General features: G+C 57.6%; 1 protein-coding gene across 4 annotated transcripts in view; it reads left to right on the top strand.

Annotated features, from left to right (window-relative positions):
* ITGA10 (integrin subunit alpha 10) overlaps nt 1-23,128 on the top strand; it is a 28,980-nt gene extending 5,852 nt beyond the window's left edge. For 2 of the 4 annotated variants that reach the window (XM_064732643.1, XM_064732645.1), the window contains 24 exons: nt 2,059-2,207; nt 3,551-3,701; nt 3,772-3,937; nt 4,017-4,090; nt 4,884-5,028; nt 6,322-6,470; nt 6,555-6,698; nt 8,053-8,256; nt 10,137-10,267; nt 11,422-11,591; nt 12,271-12,413; nt 13,349-13,459; nt 13,554-13,639; nt 13,718-13,859; nt 14,507-14,599; nt 15,569-15,645; nt 15,772-15,855; nt 15,960-16,044; nt 17,894-18,007; nt 18,093-18,167; nt 19,227-19,340; nt 20,236-20,328; nt 21,653-21,766; nt 23,014-23,128. In XM_064732643.1, the coding sequence (XP_064588713.1) occupies nt 2,059-2,207; nt 3,551-3,701; nt 3,772-3,937; nt 4,017-4,090; nt 4,884-5,028; nt 6,322-6,470; nt 6,555-6,698; nt 8,053-8,256; nt 10,137-10,267; nt 11,422-11,591; nt 12,271-12,413; nt 13,349-13,459; nt 13,554-13,639; nt 13,718-13,859; nt 14,507-14,599; nt 15,569-15,645; nt 15,772-15,855; nt 15,960-16,044; nt 17,894-18,007; nt 18,093-18,167; nt 19,227-19,340; nt 20,236-20,328; nt 21,653-21,766; nt 23,014-23,082 (2,883 nt within the window). In that variant the 3' untranslated portion in view covers nt 23,083-23,128. The remainder of the gene's footprint in view (nt 1-2,058; nt 2,208-3,550; nt 3,702-3,771; nt 3,938-4,016; nt 4,091-4,883; nt 5,029-6,321; nt 6,471-6,554; nt 6,699-8,052; nt 8,257-10,136; nt 10,268-11,421; nt 11,592-12,270; nt 12,414-13,348; nt 13,460-13,553; nt 13,640-13,717; nt 13,860-14,506; nt 14,600-15,568; nt 15,646-15,771; nt 15,856-15,959; nt 16,045-17,893; nt 18,008-18,092; nt 18,168-19,226; nt 19,341-20,235; nt 20,329-21,652; nt 21,767-23,013) is intronic. The other 2 variants (XM_064732644.1, XM_064732646.1) reach the window with 2 other exon arrangements.
* The last annotated feature ends 680 nt before the right edge of the window (nt 23,129-23,808 follow it).

The following is a 23,808-nucleotide window of genomic DNA, read 5'->3' as shown; positions in this document are numbered from 1 at the left end:
TGTCCCTGAGGTGATGGCACCTGGTGTAGCACCTTGGTAGGGCCACCACAGTGTCCCCAAGGCTGGAGTGGTGTCCCCAGAGCAAGGGAACTATCTCCAGGGCAGTGCTGTTGTCCCTGGGGTGATGGCATTGTCCTTGGGGTGATGGCACCTGGTGTTGGCCACCACGGTGTCCCCAAGGCTGGGATGGTGTCCCCAGGGTAAGGGGACTGTCTCCAGGGCAGTGCTGTTGTCCCTGGGGTGATGGCATTGTCCCTTTGGTGATGGCATCGTCCTCTGGGGTGATGCCATTGTCCTTGGGGTGGTGGCATTGTCCTTGGGGTGGTGGCATTGTCCGTTTGGTGGTGGCATTGTCCTTGGGGTGGTGGCATTGTCCCTGATGTGATGCCATTGTCCTTGGGGTGATGCCATTGTCCCTAGGGTGATGGCATTGTCCCTGGGGTGATGCCATTGTCCCTTGGGGTGATGCCATTGTCCCTTTGGTGGTGGCATTGTCCCTTGGGTGATGGCATTGTCCCTGCAGTGATGGCATTGTCCCTGGGGTGGTGGCATTGTCCCTTGGGGTGATGCCATTGTCCCTGGGGTGATGCCATTGTCCCTTTGGTGGTGGCATTGTCCCTTGGGGTGATGGCATTGTCCCTTTGGTGGTGGCATCGTCCCTGGGGTGATGCCAGCCTTGGGGTGATGCCATTGTCCTTGGGGTGATGTCCCTGGGGTGATGCCATTGTCCTTGGGGTGATGTCCCTGGGGTGATGGCATTGTCCTTGGGGTGATGCCATTGTCCTTGGGGTGGTGGCATTGTCCCTGGGGTGATGTCCCTTGGGGTGATGCCATTGTCCTTGGGGTGGTGGCATTGTCCCTGGGGTGATGTCCCTTGGGGTGATGGCATTGTCCCTGGGGTGATGGCATTGTCCCTGGGGTGATGGCATTGTCCCTGGGGTGATGGCACCTGGTGTTGGCCACCACGGTGTCCCCAAGGCTGGGATGGTGTCCCCAACACAGTGCTGTTGTCCTTGGGGTGATGCCATTGTCCACCCTGGCAGTTTGAGGGGTCCCCGGGGGTTTTGGGGGTTCTCTGGGGGGTTTAGGGGATGTCCCTGTCGGTTTGGGGGTTCCCTGTGGATTTGGGGGTTCCCTGTGGATTTGGGGGTTCCCTGTGGGTTTGGGGGAGGTTTTGGGGTTCTGACTGTCCCTGTTCCAGGTTGGGGTGCTGCAGTACAGGGAGCACCTGGTGCAGGAGCTGCACCTTGGGGATTTGGGGGTTCCCTGTGGGTTTGGGGGATATTTTGGGGTTCTGACCCTCCCCGTTTCAGGTGGGGGTGCTGCAGTACGGGGAGCACCTGGTGCAGGAGTGGGCGCTGGGGCAGCACCATGGGGAATTGAGGGGTCTCTGTGGATTTGGGGGCTCCCTGTGGGTTTGGGGGATGTCCCTGTGGGTTTGGGGTTCCCTATGGATTTGGGGATATTTTGGGGTTCTGACTGTCCCTGTTCCAGGTTGGGGTGCTGCAGTACGGGGAGCACGTGGTGCAGGAGTGGGCACTGGGGCAGCACCATGGGGAATTGAGGGGTCTCTGTGGATTTGGGGGTTCCCTGTGGGTTTGGGAGATGTCCCTGTGGATTTGGGGTTCCCTGTGGGTTTGGGGGATGTTTTGGGGTTCTGACTGTCCCTGTTCCAGGTTGGGGTGCTGCAGTACAGGGAGCACCTGGTGCAGGAGCTGCACCTTGGGGATTTGGGGGTTCCATGTGGATTTGGGGGTTCCCTGTGGGTTTGGGGGATGCTTTGGGGTTCTGACTGTCCCTGTTCCAGGTTGGGGTGCTGCAGTACGGGGAGCACGTGGTGCAGGAGTGGGCACTGGGGCAGCACCCTGGGGAATTGAGGGGTCTCTGTGGATTTGGGGGTTCCCTGTAGGTTTGAGGGATGTTTTGGGGTTCTGACCCTCCCCATTTCAGGTTGGCTGCAGTACGGGGAGCACCTGGTGCAGGAGCAGCACCTTGGGGATTTGGGGGTTCCCTGTGGGTTTGGGGGATATTTTGGGGTTCTGACTGTCCCTGTTCCAGGTGGGGGTGCTGCAGTACGGGGAGCACCTGGTGCAGGAGTGGGCGCTGGGGCAGCACCCCACAGCCCAGAGCCTGCTGGAGGCCGCGCGGAACCTGACCCGGCAGGAGGGCAGGGAGACCAGGACGGCCATGGCCATCCGGGAGGCATGGTGGGATTGGGGGGCATTGGGGGGGATTGGGGGGGATTGGGGTGGGATTGGGGGGCATTGGGGGGGATTGGGGCTAAGATCAGGGTGGGATTGGAGCGAGATTGGGGTGGGATCAGGGTCAGAATCGGGGCTGGGATTGGCGTGAGATTGGAGTGGGATTGGGGTGGGACTGGGTCAGGATTGGAGGTGGGATCAGGGTGGGATTGGGAGCGGGATTGGGGTGGGCTCTGGGGTGGGATCAGGGGCAGGACCAGGGTGGGATTAGGGTGGGATTGGGGTGGGCTCTGGGGTGGGATTGGGATGGGATTGGGGGCAAGATCGGGATGGAACTTGGGGCAGGATTGGGGTGGTCTCTGGGGTGGGATTTGGGGCAGGATTGGAATGGGATGGGGGCAGGATTGGGATGGGGTTGGGGCTGGGATTGGGGTGGGATTTGGGCTGGGATCAGGGTGGGATTTGGAGCAAAATTGGGGGCAGGATCGGGATTGGCAGTGGGGGTGGGATTGGGGCTGGGGTCAGAGTTGGGGTTTAGGGTCTAGGTTGGGATGGGGATTGGAATTGGTATCGGGTTTGGGATCAAGTCAAGATTTGGATTGGGATTGGCATTGGGACTGGGGCCGGGGCTGTGACTGGGATCTGGATCAGGGTTGGGATCCGGGATCAGGATCAGGGTTGGGATCAGGATCAGGATCAGGGCTGGGATGAGGATCAGGGTTGGGATCCGGGATCAGGACTGGGATCAGGATCAGGGTTGGGATCAGGATCAGGGCTGGGATCAGGATCAGAGTTGGGATCCAGGATCAGGATCATGGCTGGGATGAGGATCAGGGCTGGGATCAGGATCAGGGTTGGGATCAGGGCTGGGATGAGGATCAGGGTTGGGATCAGGATCAGGGTTGGGATCAGGGCTGGGATCAGGATCAGGACTGGGATCAGGATCAGGGTTGGGATCCGGGATCAGGATCAGGATCATAGCTGGGATCAGGACTGGGATCAGGATCAGGATCAGAACTGGGATCAGGATCAGGGCTGGGATCAGGATCAGGGTTGGGATCAGGATCAGAACTGGGATCAGGATCAGGACTGGGATCAGGATCAGGATCAGGACTGGGATCAGGATCAGGGTTGGGATCCGGGATCAGGATCAGGACTGGGATCAGGATCAGGACTGGGATCAGGATCATGGCTGGGATCAGGATCAGGACTGGGATCAGGATCAGGGCTGGGATCAGGGCTGGGATCAGGATCAGGACTGGGATCAGGATCAGGGCTGGCACCAGGCTCAGCCCTGGGCAGGGCTCACCAGGGGCTGCCCGGGCGCTCACCCTCCATCCCTCCCACAGCACGGACTCGTTCAGCCCCGCGCGGGGCGGGCGCCCGGGGGCCGCGCGGCTGCTGCTGGTGCTGACGGACGGGGAGTCGCACGACGGGGACGAGCTGCCCGCGGCGCTGGCCGAGTGCGAGCGCCGCAACGTCACCCGCTACGCCATCGCCGTGAGCCCCTGCCGCCCTCCCCGCGCCCCCCGGGGCCTGGGGATCCTGCTGAGCCCTGTCCCCCCCTCAGGTGCTGGGGCATTACCTGAGGAGGCAGCAGGACCCCGAGGATTTCATCCGGGAGATCAAGTTCATCGCCAGCGACCCCGATGAGAAGTATTTCTTCAACGTCACGGACGAGGCCGCCCTCAACGACATCGTGGATGCTCTGGGAGATCGGATCTTCAGCCTGGAGGGTGCTGGTTTGGGGCTGGGATGGTGGGGAGGGCTGGGGATTCCAGATGGACGAGCTGAGTCTCGTTTCTCCTCTTTCAGGCACCCACGGGGACAACGAGAGCGCCTTCGAGCTGGAGATGTCCCAGATCGGCTTCTCCATCCACCACCTCGAGGTGATCCTGTCCCTGCTGAGTCAGAAATGACCCACAAGGCCAAATCCACTTTATTAGCACACCCATTCCTTTTTATATTCTGATTGGTCCTTTAATCAGAACAGTGGCTAATTAAGAAGCCACTCTTTGGTAATCAACACACAACATGTTCACACACATTAGCACATACACATAACACACACATTAATGTTTGTGAACGTTAACGTGATCACAAACTCCAGGTGCAGAAAGCTAAGATAGGAATTGTTTATAATTCTTTTCTCTGAGCTTCTCACAGCCTTGGGAAAGTTGTGACCACAGTGAAAGGTGGAAAACAACCCTGAGCCCATCTCACCCCTGGCATGGCAGGGTGGCATTGATGAGGTGCCCTGTGGTAGGAAGGAGATGATGAATCTGACTCCATTTATTATTTTATTAATTTATTATTTTATGACACTATTATTATGTAAAAGGATACTAAACTAAGCTATACTAAAAAATACAGAAAGGATTCAGACAGAAGGCTAAAAGATGATAATGAAAAAACTCGTGACTCTTTCCAGAGCCTCAGCTTGGCTGTGATTGGTCATTAAGTAAAAACAATTCACATGAAACCAATGAAACAATATCCAAACACGTCCCAAAGCAGCAAAACACAGGAGAAGCAAATCAGAGAATTATTGTTTTCATTTTTCCCTGAGCCTTCTCACCTTCCCAGGAGAAAATCCTGGGCAAGGGGATTTTTCCAGTCAATCTGCCGGGGGTCTGGGGACACCGAGGGCACTGAGGTGACGTGTGCCACCCCTCCCAGCAGGACGGGATCCTGTTTGGCATGGTGGGAGCCCACGGCTGGCAGGGCGGCGTGCTGGAGGAGCGGCGGCGCGGGCGCGTGGTGCCGGCCCCAGGGGCGTTCCAGGAGGAATTCCCGCTGCAGCTGAGGAACCACGCGGCCTACCTGGGTATGGGGGAGCCCTGGGGGCTGGGGGGTGAATGGGGTTGGTTCCAAAGCCCTCCAGATTTGGGGTGAATCAGGGGCGTTCCACGGCCTGGAGATCAGCGGTGAAGTGGGGTTTTGGTGATACAGAAATGTCCTGGAAATTTGGGGTATTGTGGGGATACTCCATGGAATGGATATTTGGGATCATTAGTGATATAGAAATGTCCTGTAAATTTGGGGTGTCCTGGGGATACTCCATATAATGGATATTTGGGGTGTACTGAGGATGCTCCAGACCTGGATATTTGGGATCCTTGGTGATACAGAAATGTCTTGAAAGTTTGGGGTGCCCTGGGAATACTCCATGTCCTGGATATTTGGGGTGCTTGGTGATACAGAAATGTCCTGTAAATTTGGAATTCCCGCTGCAGCTGAGGAACCACGTGGCCTACCTGGGTATGGGGGAGCCCTGGGGGCTGGGGGGTGAATGGGTTTGGTTCCAAAGCCCTCCAGATTTGGGGTGACTCAGGGGCGTTCCACGGCCTGGAGATCAGCGGTGAAGTGGGGGTGCTTTGTGGAGTGGGTGTTTTTGGGGGCCAGAAATGTCCTGGGAATTTGGGGTGTCCTGAGGATGCTCCATGACCTGGATATTTGGGATCCTTGGTGATACAGAAATGTCCTGGAAATTTGGGGTGCCCTGGGGATACTCCATATAATGAATATTTGGGGTGCCCTGGGCATACTCCATGTTCTGGGTATTTGGGGTGCTTGGTGATACAGAAATGTTCTGGAAATTTGGGGATGCTGCATATCCATGGAATAGATATTTGGGCTCCTTGGTCATACAGAAATGTCCTGGATATTTGAGATTCTTGGTGATACTCCATGTCCTGGATATTTGGGGTGCTTGGTGATACAGAAATGTTCTGGAAATTTGCGGTGCCCTGGGGATACTCCATATCCTGGATTTTTGGGGTGCTCCAAGGATGCTCCAAACCCGGATATTTGGGTACCGTGGGGACGCCCCAAACCCGGATATTTTGGTACCCTGGGAATGCTCCATATCCTATCAATTTGGGGTGCCCCAGGGATGCTCCAAACACGGATATTTGGGTACCCTGGGGATACTCCATATCCTGGATTTTTGGGGTGCTCCAAGGATGCTCCAAACCCGGATATTTGGGGTGCCCTGGGAATGCTCCTGACCCTGATATTTGGGTGCCCCGGGGACGCCCCAAACCCGGATATTTGTGGTTCCCCAGGACCCCCCTGTCCCCCCAGGACCGTTCCCCCCCTGACCCCGCTGTCCCCCCAGGGTACTCGGTGTCCTCGCTGCAGCTGCCGGGGGGGCGGCGCCTCCTGGTGGCCGGTGCCCCCCGCTTCCAGCACAAGGGCAAGGTGGTGCTGTTCCAGCTGGACCCCGCGGGCACCGTCACCGTGGCCCAGGCGTTAACGGGGGACCAGGTGAGGGGTGCTGGGGGACCCTGAGGGTTTTGGGGAGGGAGTTTGGGGGTCCCCCCTCAGCCTCACAGCCCCCTGCACCCCCAGATCGGCTCCTACTTCGGCAGCGAGGTGCTGGCCCTGGACCTGGAGGGAGATGGGGACAGCGAGCTGCTGCTGGTGGCAGCGCCCTCCTACCTGGGCGGGCAGAGCTGGGAGACCGGGAGGGTCTACGTGTACCGGGTGGGACAGGTGAGACCGGGAGGGGCTGCGTGTACCGGGTGGGGCAGGTGAGACCGGGAGGGGCTGCGTGTACCGGGTGGGGCAGGTGAGACCGGGAGGGTCTACGTGTACCGGGTGGGGCAGGTGAGACCCGGGAGGGGCTGCGTGTACCGGGTGGGGCAGGTGAGACCGGGAGGGGCTGCGTGTACCGGGTGGGGCTGCGTGTACCGGGTGGGGCAGGTGAGACCGGGAGGGGCTGCGTGTACCGGGTGGGGCAGGTGAGAGGGGCTGGGGTGGGCCTGGGGGTGTGGGGAAGGTGAGGGGACAGGGGAAGTGTCTGTGTGTGCCTGTGGGGCAGGTGAGAGGGGCAGGGGAGGGTCTGTTTGTACCATGTGGGGCAGGTGAGAGGGCAGGTGTGAGCCTGAGGGTGTGGGGCAGGTGAGAGGGGTTGGGTCTGTGTGTGCCTGTGGGGCAGGTGAGAGGGGCTGGGGTGGGCCTGGGGGTGTGGGGAAGGTGTGAGGGGTGAAGGGAGGGTCTACGTGTACCGAGTGGGGCAGGTGTGAGGGGCTGGGGTGGGCCTGAGGGTGTGGGGAAGGTGTGAGGGGAAAGGGGAGGGTCTGTATTTACCGTGTGGGGCAGGGATGGGCCTGGGGGCATGGGGCAGGTGAGACAGGGAGGGTCTGTATTTACCGTGTGGGGCAGATGTGGGTCTGAGGGTGTGGGGTAGGTGAGAGGGACGGGGACTGTGTTGAACTGGGGCAGAGGATGGGCGGATCAGCAGGATGCAGAGGGACTGGATGGGAATTTGGGGCGATCGGGGGAACACCGTGGCAATGAGGGGTGCCTGTCCCTTGGATGCAGAGGGACTGGGAGGGAATTTGGGGCGATCGGGGGAACACGGTGGCATTGAGGGGCTGCCCCTCCCTCGGGGGTACCTGGGGAATTTGGGGCGATTGGGGGAACACGGTGGCATTGAGGGGCTCCCCGTCCCTTGGGGGTACCGAGGGAATTTGGGGCGATTGCAGGAACACGGTGGCAATGATGCAGAGGGACTGAGGGAATTTGGGGCGATCGGGGGAACACGGTTGGCATTGAGGGGCTCCCCGTCCCGTGGGGGTACCGAGGGAATTTGGGGGAACACGGTTGGCATTGAGGGGCTCCCCGTCCCTCGGGGGTACCTGGGGAATTTGGGGCGATCGGGGGAACACGGTTGGCATTGAGGGGCTGCCCCTCCCTTGGGGGTACCGAGGGAATTTGGGGGAACACGGTTGGCATTGAGGGGCTCCCCGTCCTGTGGGGGTACCGAGGGAATTTGGGGGAGCACGGTTGGCATTGAGGGGCTCCCCGTCCCTCGGGGGTACCGAGGGCTCCCCCGCACCCCCAGGAGCGCCTGAGCCCCGCGGGGTCGCTGCTCCCCGAGCCGAGGCCGCAGGATTCGCGCTTCGGCTCCGCCCTGGGCGCGGTGCCCAACCTGAGCCAGGACGGGCTGGCCGGAGCCGTGGTGGGCGCCCCGCTGGAGGACGGGCACCGAGGGGCGCTCTACGTGTTCCACGTGGCACCGGGCACCCTCCTGCCCCAACGCAAACAGGTGAGGCACCGGGGAGGGCGGCAGTGACAGCGCTGGTGGGGCTGGGGTACGCTGTCAGTGAATTGGGACATGCTGGGAATGGGGAGATGGAGAGGGACAGGGACACCCCGAAATCAGGGACATGGAGAGGGACAGGGACACCCCAAAATCAGGGACATGGAGAAGGGACAGGGACACCCCAAAATCAGGGACATGGAGAAAGACAGGGATATGGAGAAAGGACAGAGACACCCTGGGAATGGGGACATGGAGAAGGGACAGGGACACCCTGGGAATGGGGAGATGGAGAAGGGACAGGGACACCCCAAAATCAGGGACATGGAGAAGGGACAGAGACACTCTGGGAATGGGGAGATGGAGAGGGGACAGGGACATGGAGAAAGACAGGGATATGGAGAAGGGACAGGGATATGGAGAAAGGACAGAGACACCCTGGGATCAGGGACATGGAGAGGGGACAGAGACACTCTGGGAATGGGGAGATGGAGAGCGGACAGGGACACCCCAAAATCAAGGACATGGAGAAGGGACAGGGACACCTCAGGAATGGGGACATGGAGAAGGGACAGGGACAATGAGAAGGGACAAGGACACCCCAAAATCAGGGACATGGAGAAAAGGACAGAGATACCTGGGGAATGGAGAATAGGGACATGGAGAAGGGACAGGGACACCCCGGGAATGGGGATATGGAGAGGGACAGGGACACCCCAAAATCAGGGACATGGAGAAAGGACAGGGACACCTCAGGAATGGGGACATGGAGAGGGGACAGGGGCACCCCAAAATCAGGGACATGGAGAAGGGACAGGGACACCCTGGGATCAGGGACATGGAGAAGGGACAGGGACGTGGAGAAAGGACAGAGACACGCTGGGAATGGGGACATGAAGGGACAGGGACACCTCGGGAATGGGGACATGGAGAGGGGACAGGGACACCCCAAAATCAGGGACATGGAGAAGGGGCAGGGACACCCGAAAATCAGGGACATGGAGAAGGGACAGAGACACTCTGGGAATGGGGAGATGGAGAGCGGACAGGGACACCCCAAAATCAGGGACATGGAGAAGGGACAGGGACACCCCAAAATCAGGGACATGGAGAAGGGACAGAGACACTCTGGGAATGGGGAGATGGAGAGGGGACAAGGACACCCCAAAATCAGGGACATGGAGAAAAGACTGGGACACCCACGAAATGGGGATATGGAAAGGGGACAGAGACACCCCAGAATCAGAGACATGGAGAAAGGACAGGGACACCTCAGGAATGGGGACATGGAGAAAGGAGACAGACATGGAGAAAGGACAGGGACATCCTCGGGAATGGGGATATGGAGAAGGGACAGGGACACCCCAAAATCAGAGACATGGAGAAAGACAGGGATATGGAGAAAGGACAGAGACACCCTGGGAATGGGGACATGGAGAGGGACAGGGACACCCCAAAATCAGGGACATGGAGAAGGGGCAGGGACACCCGAAAATCAGGGACATGGAGAAAGGAGACAGACATGGAGAAAGGACAGGGACACCTCAGGAATGGGGACATGGAGAAAGGACACTCTTATAGTGTACTTTAATTAAGAAATAATTAGCTTCTGATTGTGATGGCGTGAATTATAACACCTGTATTGTCTCACCCTTCACACGAGACTAAAAAGAGGAGTTTTAAAAACTTTCATTTTAAAAATGTGTTTATTTTACTTGATTGTATTTTTACTTGATTTTATATTTCATTTAACTTTATTTTAAGAGTTTACATTTAAAATTATTTATTCTATTTTATAAACTAACTGGGCCTTTCAGTCACCCCATCTCTGGGCCAGAAAAGGGCTTAAAAATGAAAAATGAAAAATCTAAAATTCTCATTGGCAGCGCATCGAGGCGGCGGCGCTGGGCTGGAGCCTCCGGTACTTCGGGATCAGCGTGGACGGACGGACGGACATGGACGGGGACGGACTGGTGGACGTGGCCGTGGGGGCGCAGGGGGCGGCCGTGGTGCTGCGGTGAGCAGGGGACAGGGGTGGGGACACCTGGGGATGGGGATGGGGACAGGGACAGGGACACGGAGAGGGGACAGGGACACCCCTGGAACAGGGACATGGAGAAGGACAGGGAGACCCTGGGAATGGGGACATGGAGAAGGGACAGGGACACCCCGGGAATGGGGGTAGGGACATGGAGAGGGGACAGGAATGGGGACAGGGACATCACGGGAATGGGGATGGGGACACCTTGGGAATGGGGACAGGGACAGGGACAGGGACATGGAGAGGAGATGGGACACCATAGGAATAGGGACAGGGACATTCCAGGAATGGGGACATGGAGAAGGACAGGGACATTCTGGGATCAGGGACATGGAGAGGGACAGGGACACCCCAGGAATGGGGACAGGGATACCTCGAGAATGGTGACAGGGACATGGAGAAAGACGGGGACACTCTGGGAATGGAGACATGGAGAAGGGACAGGGACACCATGGGAATGGGAACAGGGACATGGAGAGAGGACAGCGACACCCCAGGAATAGGGAGAGGGACACCCTGGGAATGGGGACATGGAGAAGGACAAGGACATTCTGACATCAGGGACATGGAGAAAGGACAGGGACACCTCGGGAATGGGGGACACAGAGAGGGACAGGGACATGGAGAGGGGACAGGGACACCCTGGGAATGGGGATGTGGAGAAAGGACTGGGACATGGAGAAAGACAGGGACACTCTGGCAATGGAGACAGGGACATCTTGGGAATGGGGACATGGAGAGGGGACAGGGACACGCCGGAAATGGAGACAGGGACAAGGGACAGGGACATCCCAGGAATGGGGACAGGGACATGGAGAGTGGACAGGGACACCGCGGGGACAAGGACAGCTGTCCCTTGGAGAAGGGACAGGGACACCCTGGGAATGGAGACATGGAGAAAGGACAGAGACACCCTGGGAACAGGGACATGGAGAACAGTCAGGGACACCCCAGGAATGGGGACATGGAGAAGGGACAGGGACATGGAGATGGACACCCCGAGAACAGTGACATGTGGCCCATGGGAAAGGCACTCGGTGCCTCAGTTTCCCCTTGTGAGAGCCCGGGACGCTCCCAGACCCCGTCCCCGCGCGGTCCCGCTGACGTGCCCGGTGTCGCCGTGCCCGCAGCTCCCGCTGGATCCTGCAGGTGGCCGCGGCCGTGTCGGTGGAGCCGGCGGCCGTCAGCGTCACCCGGCGGAACTGCCGGCGCGGCGGCTCCGGGGCCGTGTGCCTGCGCGCCCGCCTCTGCTTCCGCGCCCAGAGCCGCGCCCGGAGCGCCCCCCCGGGCATGGATGTGGGTGAGTGCGGGCCTGGGGGCTGCGGGGTCCGGGGGGTGGGCCTGGAGCTGCCCAGAAACGTCCCTGAGCATCCCAAAGGGTCCTGGGGCATCCCAGAGCATCCCAAAGGGTCCTGGGAGTGTCCTTGGAGCAGCCCAGAAATGTCCCTGAGCATCCCAAAGGCTCCTGGAGCAACCCAAAGGGTCCTGGGGCATCCCAGAGGGTCCTGAGAGCGTCTCTGGAGCATCCCTGGCTGGGTGGGGAGAACCCCAGAGCATCCTTGGAGCATCCTAAAGGGTCCTGGAGCCACCCAAAGGGTCCTGGGGCATCCCAGAGCATCCCAAAGGGTCCTGGGAGTGTCCTTGGAGCAGCCCAGAAATGTCCCTGAGCATCCCAAAGGGTCCTGGAGCCACCCAAAGGGTCCTGGGGCATCCCAGAGCATCCCAAAGGGTCCTGGAGCCTTCCAGAAACATTCCTGGAGATCCCAAAGAGTCTTGGGAGTGTCCTTGGAACATCTCTGGCTGGTTGGGGAGCACCCCAGAAACATCCCAGAGCATCCCAAAGGCTCCTGGAGCACTCCAGAGCATCCCAAGGCTCCTGGCAGTGTCCCTGGAGCACCCCCGGGTTTCCCCGGGTCCCTCCCACCAGAGCAGTCCCTGTCCCGCTGCTCTCCCGGCCCTGACCCGCCCCTGTCCCGCAGCTCTCCGGTACAACGCGTCCCTGGAGGAGCGGGGCCCGGGATCCCGAGCCGCCTTCGACTCCGGTGCCCGCCGGCTGCTGCAGCGCCGCGTGGAGCTCCTGCTGGGCCGGCAGAGCTGCACCCGCGTCCCCTTCCACGTCCTGGTCAGTCCCGAGGCTCCTCCCGGCCCTCAAGGGCCCCTCCTGGTCCCGGGGCTCCTCCTGGCCCTCATAGGCTCCTCCTGGTCCCGGGACTCCACCTGGCCTTCAGGGCTCCTCCCGGCCCCATTCCTGGGGGCTCCTCCCGGCCCTCAAGGGCCCCTCCTGGTCCCGGGGCTCCTCCCGGCCCTCAGGGGCTCCTCCCGGCCCTCATGGGCTCCTCCCGGCCCTCGAGGGCTCCTCCCGGCCCCTATGGGCTCCTCCCGGCCCTCAGGGCTCCTCCCAGCCCTCAGGGGCTCCTCCCGGCCCTCAGGGGCTCCTCCCGGCCCTCAGGGGCTCCTCCCGGCCCTCAGGGGCTCCTCCCGGCCCTCATGGGCTCCTCCCGGCCCTCATGGGCACATCCCGGCCCTCAAGGGCTCCTCTCAGCCCTCATGGGCTCCTCTCAGCCCTCATGGGCTCCTCTCAGCCCCCATGGGCTCCTCCCGGCCCTCATGGGCTCTTCCCGGCCCTCAGGGGCCCCTCCCGGCCCTCAGGGCTCCTCCCGGCCCTCAGGGCTCCTCCCGGCCCTCATGGGTTCCCTCCGGCCCTCACGGGCTCCTCCTGGCCCTCACGGGCTCCTCCAGGCCCTCATGGATTCCTCCTGCCCCATGGGGTTCCTCCTGGCCCTCGTGGGCTCCTCCCGGCCCTCAGGGGGCTCCTCCCGGCCTCCTCCCGGCCCTCAGGGGCTCCTCCCGGCCCTCATGGGCTCCTCCCGGCCCTCAGGGGCTCCTCCCTGCTCTTTGGGGCTCCTCCCGGCCCTCAGGGGCTCCTCCCTGCTCTTTGGGGCTCCTCCCGGCCCTCAGGGCTCCTCCCAGCCCTCAGGGGTTCCCTCGGGGGCTCCTCCCGGCCCCATTCCCGGGGTCCAGCCCGCGTGAGGCTGACGGGACCCCCCATTTGTGCAGGACACCTCGGATTACCTGCGGCCCCTCAGCCTCAGCCTCACCTGGGCGCTGGATGAGGCCACCAGCGGCTCCGTGCTGGATGAGGCGTCTCCCACCTCCCTTCACAAACTGGTGTGTACTGGTAGGGGTGTGCTCGGGCACTGGGATCACCCCCGGGCACTGGGATCACATTGGGATCACACCAGGATCCCCCGTCTCCTTCCAGATCCCGTTTTTCAAGGATTGCGGCGATGACGACGAGTGTGTCACCGACCTGGTGCTCAAGGCCACCACGGACATCGTGGGCTCCAGGTAGCCCTGGTGTCCCCCCCGTGTCCCCATGGTGTCCCTGGGATGCCAGCAGCGCCCTGTGACCACCCTGGCCCCCAGGCAGAGCCCCCACGTCCTGAGGAAGGGCCGGAGGAGGATGCTGGTGGAGGTGGAGCTGGAGAACCGCAAGGAGAATGCCTACAACGCCAGCCTGTGGCTGCAGCTGCCTGGGAACCTCCACTTCTCCAGCCTCGTGCTCCAGGTACAGCCTGGGGGAGCCCAGATCCCTGAGGAGCCCCACCAAGTGCCTGAGGAGCCCCTTCAAACTGTCCCACCAAATCCCTGAGGAGCCCTACCAAGTTCCTGAGGAACCTCTCCAAACTGTCCCACCAAATCCCTGAGGAGCCCTACCAAGTTCCTGAGGAACCTCTCCAAACTGTCCCACCAAATCCCTGAGGAGCTCGTCCAAACTGTCCCACCAAATCCCTGAGGAGCTCCTACAAACTCTTCCACCAAGTGCCTGAGGAACTCATCCAAACTGTCCCACCAAGTCCCTGAGGAGCACCTCCAAAATGTCCCACTAAGTGCATGAGGAGCACTTCCAAAATATCCCACCAAATCCATGAGAGCCCCTCCAAATTCTTCCATCAAATCCTTGAGGAGCTCCTCCAAAATATCCCAGCAAATCCCTGAGAAGCTCCTCCAAAGTGTCTCACCAAGTCCTTCCAAACTCACCACCAAATCTCTGAGGAGCTCCTCCAAAATGTCCCACCAAATCTATGAGGAACTCCTCCAAACTGTCCCACCAAGTTCATGAGGAGCACTTCCAAAATATCCCACCAAATCCATGAGAGCCCCTCCAAATTCTCCACCAAATCCTTGAGGAGTCCCTGTGGTGTCTCCCCGCAGGAGCCCAGCTCGGTGAAGTTGGAGTGCTCGGCCCTGGGGGGGCAGCAGCGGCGCTGCAGCGTGGGGTACCCCGTGTTCCGCTCGCAGGCCAAGGTGAGACCCCGAGAGACCCCCGGGGAACCCCCGAGAGACCCCCAGGGAACCCCTGAGAGACCCCTGGGGAACCCCCAGGGAACCCCCGAGAGACCCCCAGGGAACGCCCCTTTCCCCAGCCTCGTGCTCCAGGTACAACCTGGGGGGAGCCCAAATCCCTGAGGAGCATCTCCAAAATGTCCCACCAAATCCTTGAGGAGCTCCTCCAGAATGTCTCACGAAATCGCTGAGGAGCGTCTCCAAAATGTCCCACCAAATCCCTCCAAACTGTCCCACCAAATCCTTGAGGAACCCTTCCAAACTGTGCCACCAAATCCTTGCAGACTCTCCCACCAAATCCCTGAGGAGCCCCTCCAAACTGTCCCACCAAATCCTTGAGGAGCTCCTCCAGAATGTCCCACCAAATTCCTCCAGAATGTCCCACCAAATCCCTGAGAAGCCCCTCCCAACTGTGACACCAAATCCTTGAGGAGCATCTCCAAACTCTCCACCAAATCCCTGAGGAACCCCTCCAAACTGTCCCATCAAATCCTTGAGGAGCCCCTCCAGACTCTCCCACCGAATCCCTGAAGAGACCCTCCAAACTCTCCACCAAATCCATGAGGAATCCCTCCAAATTGTCCTACCAAATCCATGAGGAGCCTATCCAAACTCTCCACCAAATCCCTGAGGAGCTCCTCCAGACTCTCCCACCAAATCCCTGAGGAGCTCCTTCAAAATGTCCCACCGAATCCATGAGGAGCTCCTCCAGATTCTCCACCAAATTCTTGAGGAGCTCCTCCAGATTCTCCACCAAATTCCTGAGAAACCCCTCCAAACTCTCCCACCAAATCCCTCCAAACTCTCCACCAAATCCTTGAGGATCTCCTCCAAACTGTCCCACCCAATCCCCGAGGAGGATCCCTGTCCCCCAAACCCCCTGGGTGCCCCCCAAACCCCCCAGACCCCCCCAAGCCCCCTGACCCCCAGGTGTCCTTCACGCTGGAGCTGGAGTTCAGCTGCTCCGTCCTGCGGGACCGCGCCGAGCTCACGCTCAGGGCCACCAGGTGAGGGCTGAGGGGCGGGGCTGAGCCCTGGGGGGCGGGGCTGAGCCCTGGGGGGGCGGAGCCACACCCAGGGGGCGTGGCCGGAATTTGGGGACACTCCTGAGTGTCCCCACACCCCCCATGCAGTGACAGCAGGGAGGCGACACCGCAGGACAACGTGGTGGAGCTGTCGGTGCCCATCCGCTACGAGGCCAACGTGTTCCTGTCCAGGTGGGGCTGGGGGCGTCGGGGACACCCCAAAATACCGACCTGCACAGTGGGGGGGTCAGGGAGGGGACACCCACCGTGGGTGTGACCCCTCCGTGTCCCCCCAGTGCCACCAACCTGCCCCGCTATGAGCTGCCACCCCTGGGCACCTTCAGCTCCAGCCCCGGCCCCGAGTTCACCACCACGCTCAAGGTGAGGAGATGAGGATGATGATGATGATGATGATGATTGGGGGGGTGGGATCCGGGGGGTTCTGAGGGGCTTTGGTGGACAGGGATCCTCCTCAGGGATTTGGTGGTGAGTTTGGAGATGCTCCTCAGGGTTTTGATGGGAGATTTTGGAGATACTCCTCAGGGTTTTGGTGGTGAGTTTGGAGATGCTCCTCAGGGTTTTGATGGGAGATTTTGGAGATACTCCTCAGGGTTTTGGTGGGACAATTTGGAGATGCTCCTCAAGGATTTGGTGGGACATTTTGGAGGAGCTCCCCAGGGATTTGGTGAAGAGTTTGGAAGGGTTCCTCAAGGATTTGGTGGGATGGTTTGGAGATACTCCTCATGGATTTGGTGGAGCTCCCCAGGGTTTTGGAGGGACATTTTGGAGAAGCTCCTCAGGGATTTGATGGGACAATTTGGAGGAGCTCCTCAAGGATTTGGTAGAAAGTTCGGAGATGCTCCTCAAGGATTTGGTGGGACAGTTTGGAGGCATTTAGTGGGACATTTTGGAGGAGCTCCTTGGGGATTTGGTGGGACATTTTGGAGATCCTCATCAGGGATTTGAAGGAGCTCCTCAGGGATTTGATGGGACAGTTTGGAGATGCTCCTCGTGGATTTGGTTGGACATTTGGAGATGCTCCTCAAGGTTTTGATGGGACAGTTTGGAGCTGCTCCTCGTGGATTTGGTTGGACATTTGGAGATGCTCCTCAAGGTTTTGGTGGGACAGTTTGAGATGCTCCTCAAGGATTTGGTGGGACAGTTTGGAGGGATTTAGCGGGACATTTTGGAGGAGCTCCTTGGGGATTTGGTGGGACATTTTGGAGATCCTCATCAGGGATTTGAAGGAGCTCCTCATGGATTTGATGGGACATTTTGGAGATGCTCCTCAAGGATTTGGTGGGACATTTTGAGATGCTCCTCATGGTTTTGGTGGGACATTTTGAGATGCTCCTCATGGTTTTGGTGGGACATTTTGAGATGCTCCCCATGGTTTTGATGGGACAGTTTGGAGATGCTCCTCATGGTTTTGATGGGACATTTTGAGATGCTCCTCAAGGATTTGGTGGGACAGTTTGAGATGCTCCTCATGGCTTTGGTGGGACAGTTTGGAGCTGCTCCTCATGGTTTTGGTGGGACATTTTGAGATGCTCCTCATGGTTGTGGTGGGACAGTTTGAAGGAGCTCCCCAGGGATTTGGTGAAGAGTTTGGAAGGGTTCCTCAAGGATTTGATGGGATGGTTTGGAGATGCTCCTCATGGATTTGGTGGAGCTCCCCAGGATTTTGGAGGGACATTTTGGAGAAGCTCCTCAGGGATTTGATGGGACAATTTGGAGGAGCTCCTCAACAATTTGGTAGAAAGTTCGGAGATGCTCCTCAAGGATTTGGTGGGACATTTTGGAGGAGCTCCTTGGCGATTTGGTGGGACATTTTGGAGATCCTCATCAGGGATTTGAAGGAGCTCCCCATGGCTTTGGTGGGACAGTTTGGAGCTGCTCCTCGTGGATTTGGTGGGACATTTTGAGCTGCTCCTCATGGTTTTGGTGGGACATTTTGAGATGCTCCTCATGGCTTTGGTGGGACAGTTTGAGATGCTCCCCATGGTTTTGATGGGACAGTTTGGAGATGCTCCTCATGGCTTTGGTGGGACATTTTGAGGAGCTCCTCGTGGATTTGGTGGGACATTTGGAGCTGCTCCTCATGGCTTTGGTGGGACAGTTTGAGATGCTCCCCATGGTTTTGGTGGGACAGTTTAGAGGAGCTCCTCATGGTTTTGGTGGGACATTTGGAGCTGCTCCTCATGGCTCACCTTGCCCCCTCCCCACCCAGGTGCAGAATTTGGGGTGCCACCCCCTGCAGAACCTCACCCTGCACATGGCCCTGCCCGCCCTGGGCCCCCGCGGCGCCCCCATCCTGTCTGTCACCGAGCTCCTGGCTGCCAATGTGGGTCTGGGGGACACCTGGGGGGGGCTCGGGGGGGTCCCCCCTGTGCTGGTGCCCCCTGACCCCCCCCCCGTGCCCCCCCCAGGCCTCCTGCAGGCTGCACCCCCCCAGCGAGGGCACCCCGGTGCCCCCCGAGGAGCTGCGGCACAGCGAGAGGCTGGTAGGGATGGACGGGACCCCAAAACTCAAAGGGGGGTCCCCAAAACTCCAGGGGGGTCCCCAAAACTCCAGAGGGGTCCCAAAACTTCAGGGGGTCCCTAAAATTCAAGGGGGGTTCAAAGGGGTCCCCAAAAATTCAGGGGGTCCCTAAAATTCCGGGGGGTTCAAGGGGGTCCCCAAAACTCCAGGAGGGTCCCCAGAACTCCAGGGGGGTCCCCAAAGCTCCAGAGGGGTCCCCAGAACTCCAGAGGGGTCTACAAAAACTTCAGGGGGTCCCTAAAATACCAGGGGAGTTCAAGGGGGTCCCCAAAATTCCAGGAGGGTCCCCACAAAATCCCAGATGGGTCCCCAAAACTCCAGAGGGGTTCAGGGGGGAGTCTTAAAACTCCAGAGGGGTCCCCAGAACTCCAGGGGGGTCCCCAAAGCTCCAGGGGGGTCCACAAAAACTTCAGGGGGGTCCCTAAAATTCCAGGGGGGTTCAAGGGGGTCCCCAAAACTCTGGGGATTTTGGGGGGTTCAGGCGAGATCTTCACCCCACCCCGGGGTATTTTGGGGGGGTTCACGGTGGTCTCTACCATTCCCAGGGGGGGTTCAGGGTGGTCCCTACCATTCCCAGGGGATTTGGGGGGGTTCAGGGTGGTCTCTACCATTCCCAGGGGATTTGGGGGGGTTCAGGGGGGTCTCTACCATTCCCAGGGGGGTTCAAGGTGGTCCTTACCATTCCCAGGGGATTTGGGGGGGTTCAGGGGGGTCTCTACCATTCCCAGGGGATTTGGGGGGGTTCAGGGTGGTCCCTACCATTCCCAGGGGGGGTTCAGGGTGGTCTCTACCATTCCCAGGGGGGGTTCAGGGTGGTCCCTACCATTCCCAGGGGATTTGGGGGGGTTCAGGGTGGTCCCTACCATTCCCAGGGGATTTGGGGGGGTTCAGGGTGGTCCCTACCATTCCCAGGGGGGTTCAGGGTGGTCCCTACCATTCCCAGGGGATTTGGGGGGGATTCAGGGGGGTCTCCCCCGCACCCCGGGTGTTTCGGGGGCTCCCCGGTGTTTGTGCCCCCCAGGATTGCTCCCGCAGCCGCTGCCGGGGGCTGAGCTGCAGCCTGGCCAGGCTGGGCCGGGGCGGGGGCGCCTCCATCGAGCTCCGGCAGAGGCTGCACGAGAGCTCCTTCGGCGGGGTGAGCCCGGGGAACCCCTCAGTAAATTCTATTAAATAGATTAAAGTAAAAAAAAACCCGTTAAAAAGAAAAAAAACCCCAAGTTTGTGTTAATTTTTATTAATTTTGTATTATTTTATTATTCTTTTATTTTTCGTTTTTTATTAGGATTATAATTTTAAAAAATATTATTTTATTAACTTCTATTATATTTTATTTTATTGTTTTGTTTAATTCTATTCTATTTTATTTTTATTATTGTATTTAATTTTATAGTTTTATTTAATTTTATTATTTAATTTTATTATTATTTAATTTTATTATTATTTAATTTTATTATTATTGTATTTTATTATTATTGTATTTTATCATTATTGTATTTTATTATTATTGTATTTAATTTTATTATTTTACTTCATGTTGTTATTATTGTACTTAATTATTTTATTTTATTTCATGCGGTAATTCTCGTATTTCATTTTATAATTGTTTTATTTAATTTGATTATAATTTTATTGGCTTTTCATTTTTATTTTATAGTTTTATTTCATTCTATTCTTATATTTTATTTTTATTTTATGACTATTTAATGTTATAGTGTTATTTAGTTTTATTATTATTTTATTTATTTTATTATGAATTTATTTTATTATTATTTTATTTATTTTATTATTATTTTATTTATTTTATTATTATTTTATTTATTTTACTCTTGTTTTATTTCATTTCATCGTTTTATTTTCATGTTGTTATTACTGCATTTCATTTTATTATGGCTGTCTTCCATTTTATTATTTAATTTTATTATTTTTTTTATTTCTTCTTGTTATTGTATTTATTTTTATTATTGTTATATTTAACTTTATTATTATTTTATTGAATTTTACGATGTTTGTGATTCCCTTTCCCACCGCAGGTGAAGTTCAGGAGCCTGAGGATCGTCAGCAGTGTCAGCCTGGGGGTCCATGGGGGGCTCTTTGTGCTGGAGGAGGGGGCTCAGCACAGGGAGGTGGGACCCCAAAATTCCCCATTTCCCCCCCAAATTCCATTTCCCCTCCTCAATCCTTTCTTTCCCCCTAAATTCCCATTTTTCCCCCCAAATTCCCCATTTTTCCCCCTAAATTCCCATTTTTCCCCCCCTAAATTCCCATTTTTTCACCCCAAATTTCCCCCCTAAATTCCCCATTTTTCCCCCCTAAATTCCCATTTTTCCACCCCAAATTTCACCCCTAAATTCCCCATTTTTTCCCCCAAATTCCCCATTTTTCCCCCCTAAATTCCCATTTTCCCCCCTAAATTCCGATTTTTTTCACCCCAAATCCCCCTAAATCCCCCTTTCCCCCCAAATCCCCATTTTCCCCCCCAAATTCCCCATTTTCCCTCCCAAATTCCCATTTTCCCTCCCTAAATTCCCCATTTTTGCTCCCTAAATTCCCATTTCCCCCCAAATCCCCATTTTTCCCCCCCAAATCCCCCTTTTTTTCCCCAAATCCCATTTTTCCCCCCCAAATCCCCATTTTTATCCCCATTTTTTCCCCCTAAATCCCCATTTTTTCCCCCCCAAATTCCCCATTTTCCCCCCTAAATTCCCATTTTTTCACCCCAAATTTCCCCTCCTAAATTCCCCATTTTCCCCCCTAAATCCCCATTTTCCCCCCCAAATCCCCATTTTTCCCCCCAAATTCCCATTTTTATCCCCAAATTTCCCCCTAAATTCCCCATTTTCCCTCCCTAAATTCCCCATTTTTCCCCCCCAAATCCCCATTTTCCCCCCCCCAAATTTTCCCCCCTAAATTCCCCATTTTCCCCCTAAATTCCCCATTTTCCACCCCAAATCCCCATTTCCCCCCTAAATTCCCCATTTTTCCCCCCTAAATTCCCATTTTTCCACCCCAAATTCCCCATTTCCCCCCAATTCCATTTCTCCACCTCAATCCTGTCTTTCCCCCTAAATCCCCATTTCCCCCCCAAATTCCCATTTCCCCCCCTCAATCCCAATTCCCCCAAATTCCCCATTTTCCCCCCAAATTCCCCCTTCCCCCCCTAAATTCCCATTTTTCCCCTCTAAATTCCCATTTTTCCACCCCAAATCCCCCCAAATTCCCATTTTTCCCCCCAAATCCCCATTTTTCCCCCCAAATCCCCATTTCCCCCCCCAAATCCCCATTTTTCCCCCCAAATCCCCATTTTTATCCCCATTTTCCCTCCCTAAATTCCCCATTTTTCCCCCCAAATCCCCATTTCCCCTCCTAAATTCCCATTTTCTCCCCTAAATTCCCATTTTTCCACCCCAAATTCCCCATTTTTATCCCATTTCCCCCGTTCCGTCCCAGCTGCTGCTGGAGCTGCTGCGCTCGCGGCGCCCCCCGGTGTCGCTGTGGGTCCTGGGGGGCAGCGCCCTGGGGGGGCTCCTGCTGCTGGCACTGCTGAGCCTCGGCCTCTGCAGGGTGAGGGGCACCGGGGGGGGCACCGGGGGGGCACCGGGGGGGGCACCGAGGGGGCACGGTGGCACCCAGGGGTCACACAAAGGGCGGCATCGAGGGGTGGCACCGAGGGGAAGGGACATGGTGACACCGAGGGAGGGGGCATGGTGGCACTGGGGGGACAATGGGGACAGTGGGGACAATGGGGGGACACCGGGGGGTGGCACTGAGGGGGGCACGGTGGCACCCAGGGGTCACACAAAGGGCGGCACCAAGCGGTGACACTGAGGGAGGGAGAGGTGGCACCAAGGGAGGGGGGGCATTGTGGCACCAATGGGGGGCACAGTGGCATCGAGGGGTGACATCAAGGGGAGGGGACACAGTGGCACCAAGGAAGGGAGGGCAATTGCACTGAGGGAGGGCACGGTGGCACCTTGGGGTGACACCGAGGGGTGACACAAAGAGGGGGCACGGTGGCACCTTGGGGTGACACCGAGGGGGGACACGGTGGCACCGAGGGTGACACTGAGGGTGGGGGGCATGGTGGCACCTTAGGGTGACAGTGAGGGGAGGGGGCACGGTGGCACCAACATCAAGGAGAAGGGCACAGTGGCACCTTGAGGTGACATTGAGGTAGGGAAGGAGGCACAGTGGCACTGAGGGGTGACACCAAGGGGGGAGCATGGTGGCACCATGAGGTGGCAGCGAGGAGGGCATCGAAGGGTGACACTGAAGGGGGGCACAGTGGCACCTTGGGGTGACACTGAGGGGACACAGAGGGTGACACTGAGGGAGGGCACAGTGGCACCTTGGGGTGACATTAAGGTGGGGGCATGGTGTCACCTTGGGGAGGGTTCAGATGCCACCTGGGCAGGGTGGGGGGCCATGGTGGCACCTTGGGAGGGTGGCAGTGTCACCCCCAGGGTGAGGGATGGGTCAATGTCACCCCAAGGTGCCACTGTGCCCTCCCTCAGTGTCACCCTCTATGTCCCCTCAGTGTCACCCCAAGGTGCCAAAGTGCCACCATGTCCTCTCCCCTTGATGTCACCCCTCAGTGCCACCGTGCCTCCTTCCCTACCTCAATGTCACCTCAAGGTGCCACTGTGCCCTTCTCCTTGATGTCACCCCTTGGTGCCACTGTGTCCCCTCCCTCAGTGTCACCCCTTGGTGCCACCGTGTCCTCTCCCCTTGCTGTCACCCCAAGGTGTCACCAGTGTCACCTTGGGAGGTCACAGTGTCACCCCCATTCCCATTCCCATTCCCATCCCCAGCTGGGATTCTTCTCCCACCCGAAGCCCTCGCAGGAGGAGGAGGAGGAGGAGGAGGATGAAGAGCACTGAGCGAGGGGACAGCGCTGCGGTGGCACCAGGACAGCCAGCAATGTCCCCGTGGGTCCCATCCCGGGGTCTGGGGTCCCTGCAGGGGAAATCTGGGAGAGGGAAAAGTGGGAATGGATGGGATGGGATGGGATGGGATGGGATGGGATGGGATGGGATGGGATGGGATGGGATGGGATGGGATGGGATGGGATGGGATGGGATGGGATGGGATGGGATGGGATGGGATGGGATGGGATCAATGGGATGGGATGGGATGGATGGAGCAGCTCCAGCAATAAAGCTCCAGCCTGTGGAACCGGGAGCGGGAATTCTCCTTCATCCAGGGGGGAAAAAACCCTGGAATTATCCCAAATGGAACACAGAGGGAGGGGGAGACCCAAATCCCAGCCCCCCACTCAAATCCAGGTTAAATTCAGGATTTTGAGGATCAGGAATCTTGGAATTCCTCATTTCCAGCAGGATGTGGAAAAGGGAAGAAGTGGAAGCAGAAATTCCCCCCAGAAATCCCCATTATCAGGGGGGATGGATAAGAGAGAAAATCCCTGGAATTATCCCAAATGGAACACAGAGGGAGGGGGAGACCCAAATCTCAACCCTCACTCAAATCCAGGTCAAATCCAGGATTTTGAGGATCAGGAATTTTCCATCCTGATTTCCAGATCATCTGGGAGCAGGAATTCTTCATCCAGGGGGAAAAACCCTGGAATTATCCCAAATGGAACACAG

The sequence above is a fragment of the Zonotrichia leucophrys genome, chromosome 25 (genome assembly GCF_028769735.1).
Source record: "Zonotrichia leucophrys gambelii isolate GWCS_2022_RI chromosome 25, RI_Zleu_2.0, whole genome shotgun sequence".
NCBI classification, from domain to species: domain Eukaryota; kingdom Metazoa; phylum Chordata; class Aves; order Passeriformes; family Passerellidae; genus Zonotrichia; species Zonotrichia leucophrys.
The sequence above is the reverse complement of the archived record's forward strand: the minus strand, read 5'-3'. Positions and strand labels throughout refer to the sequence as shown.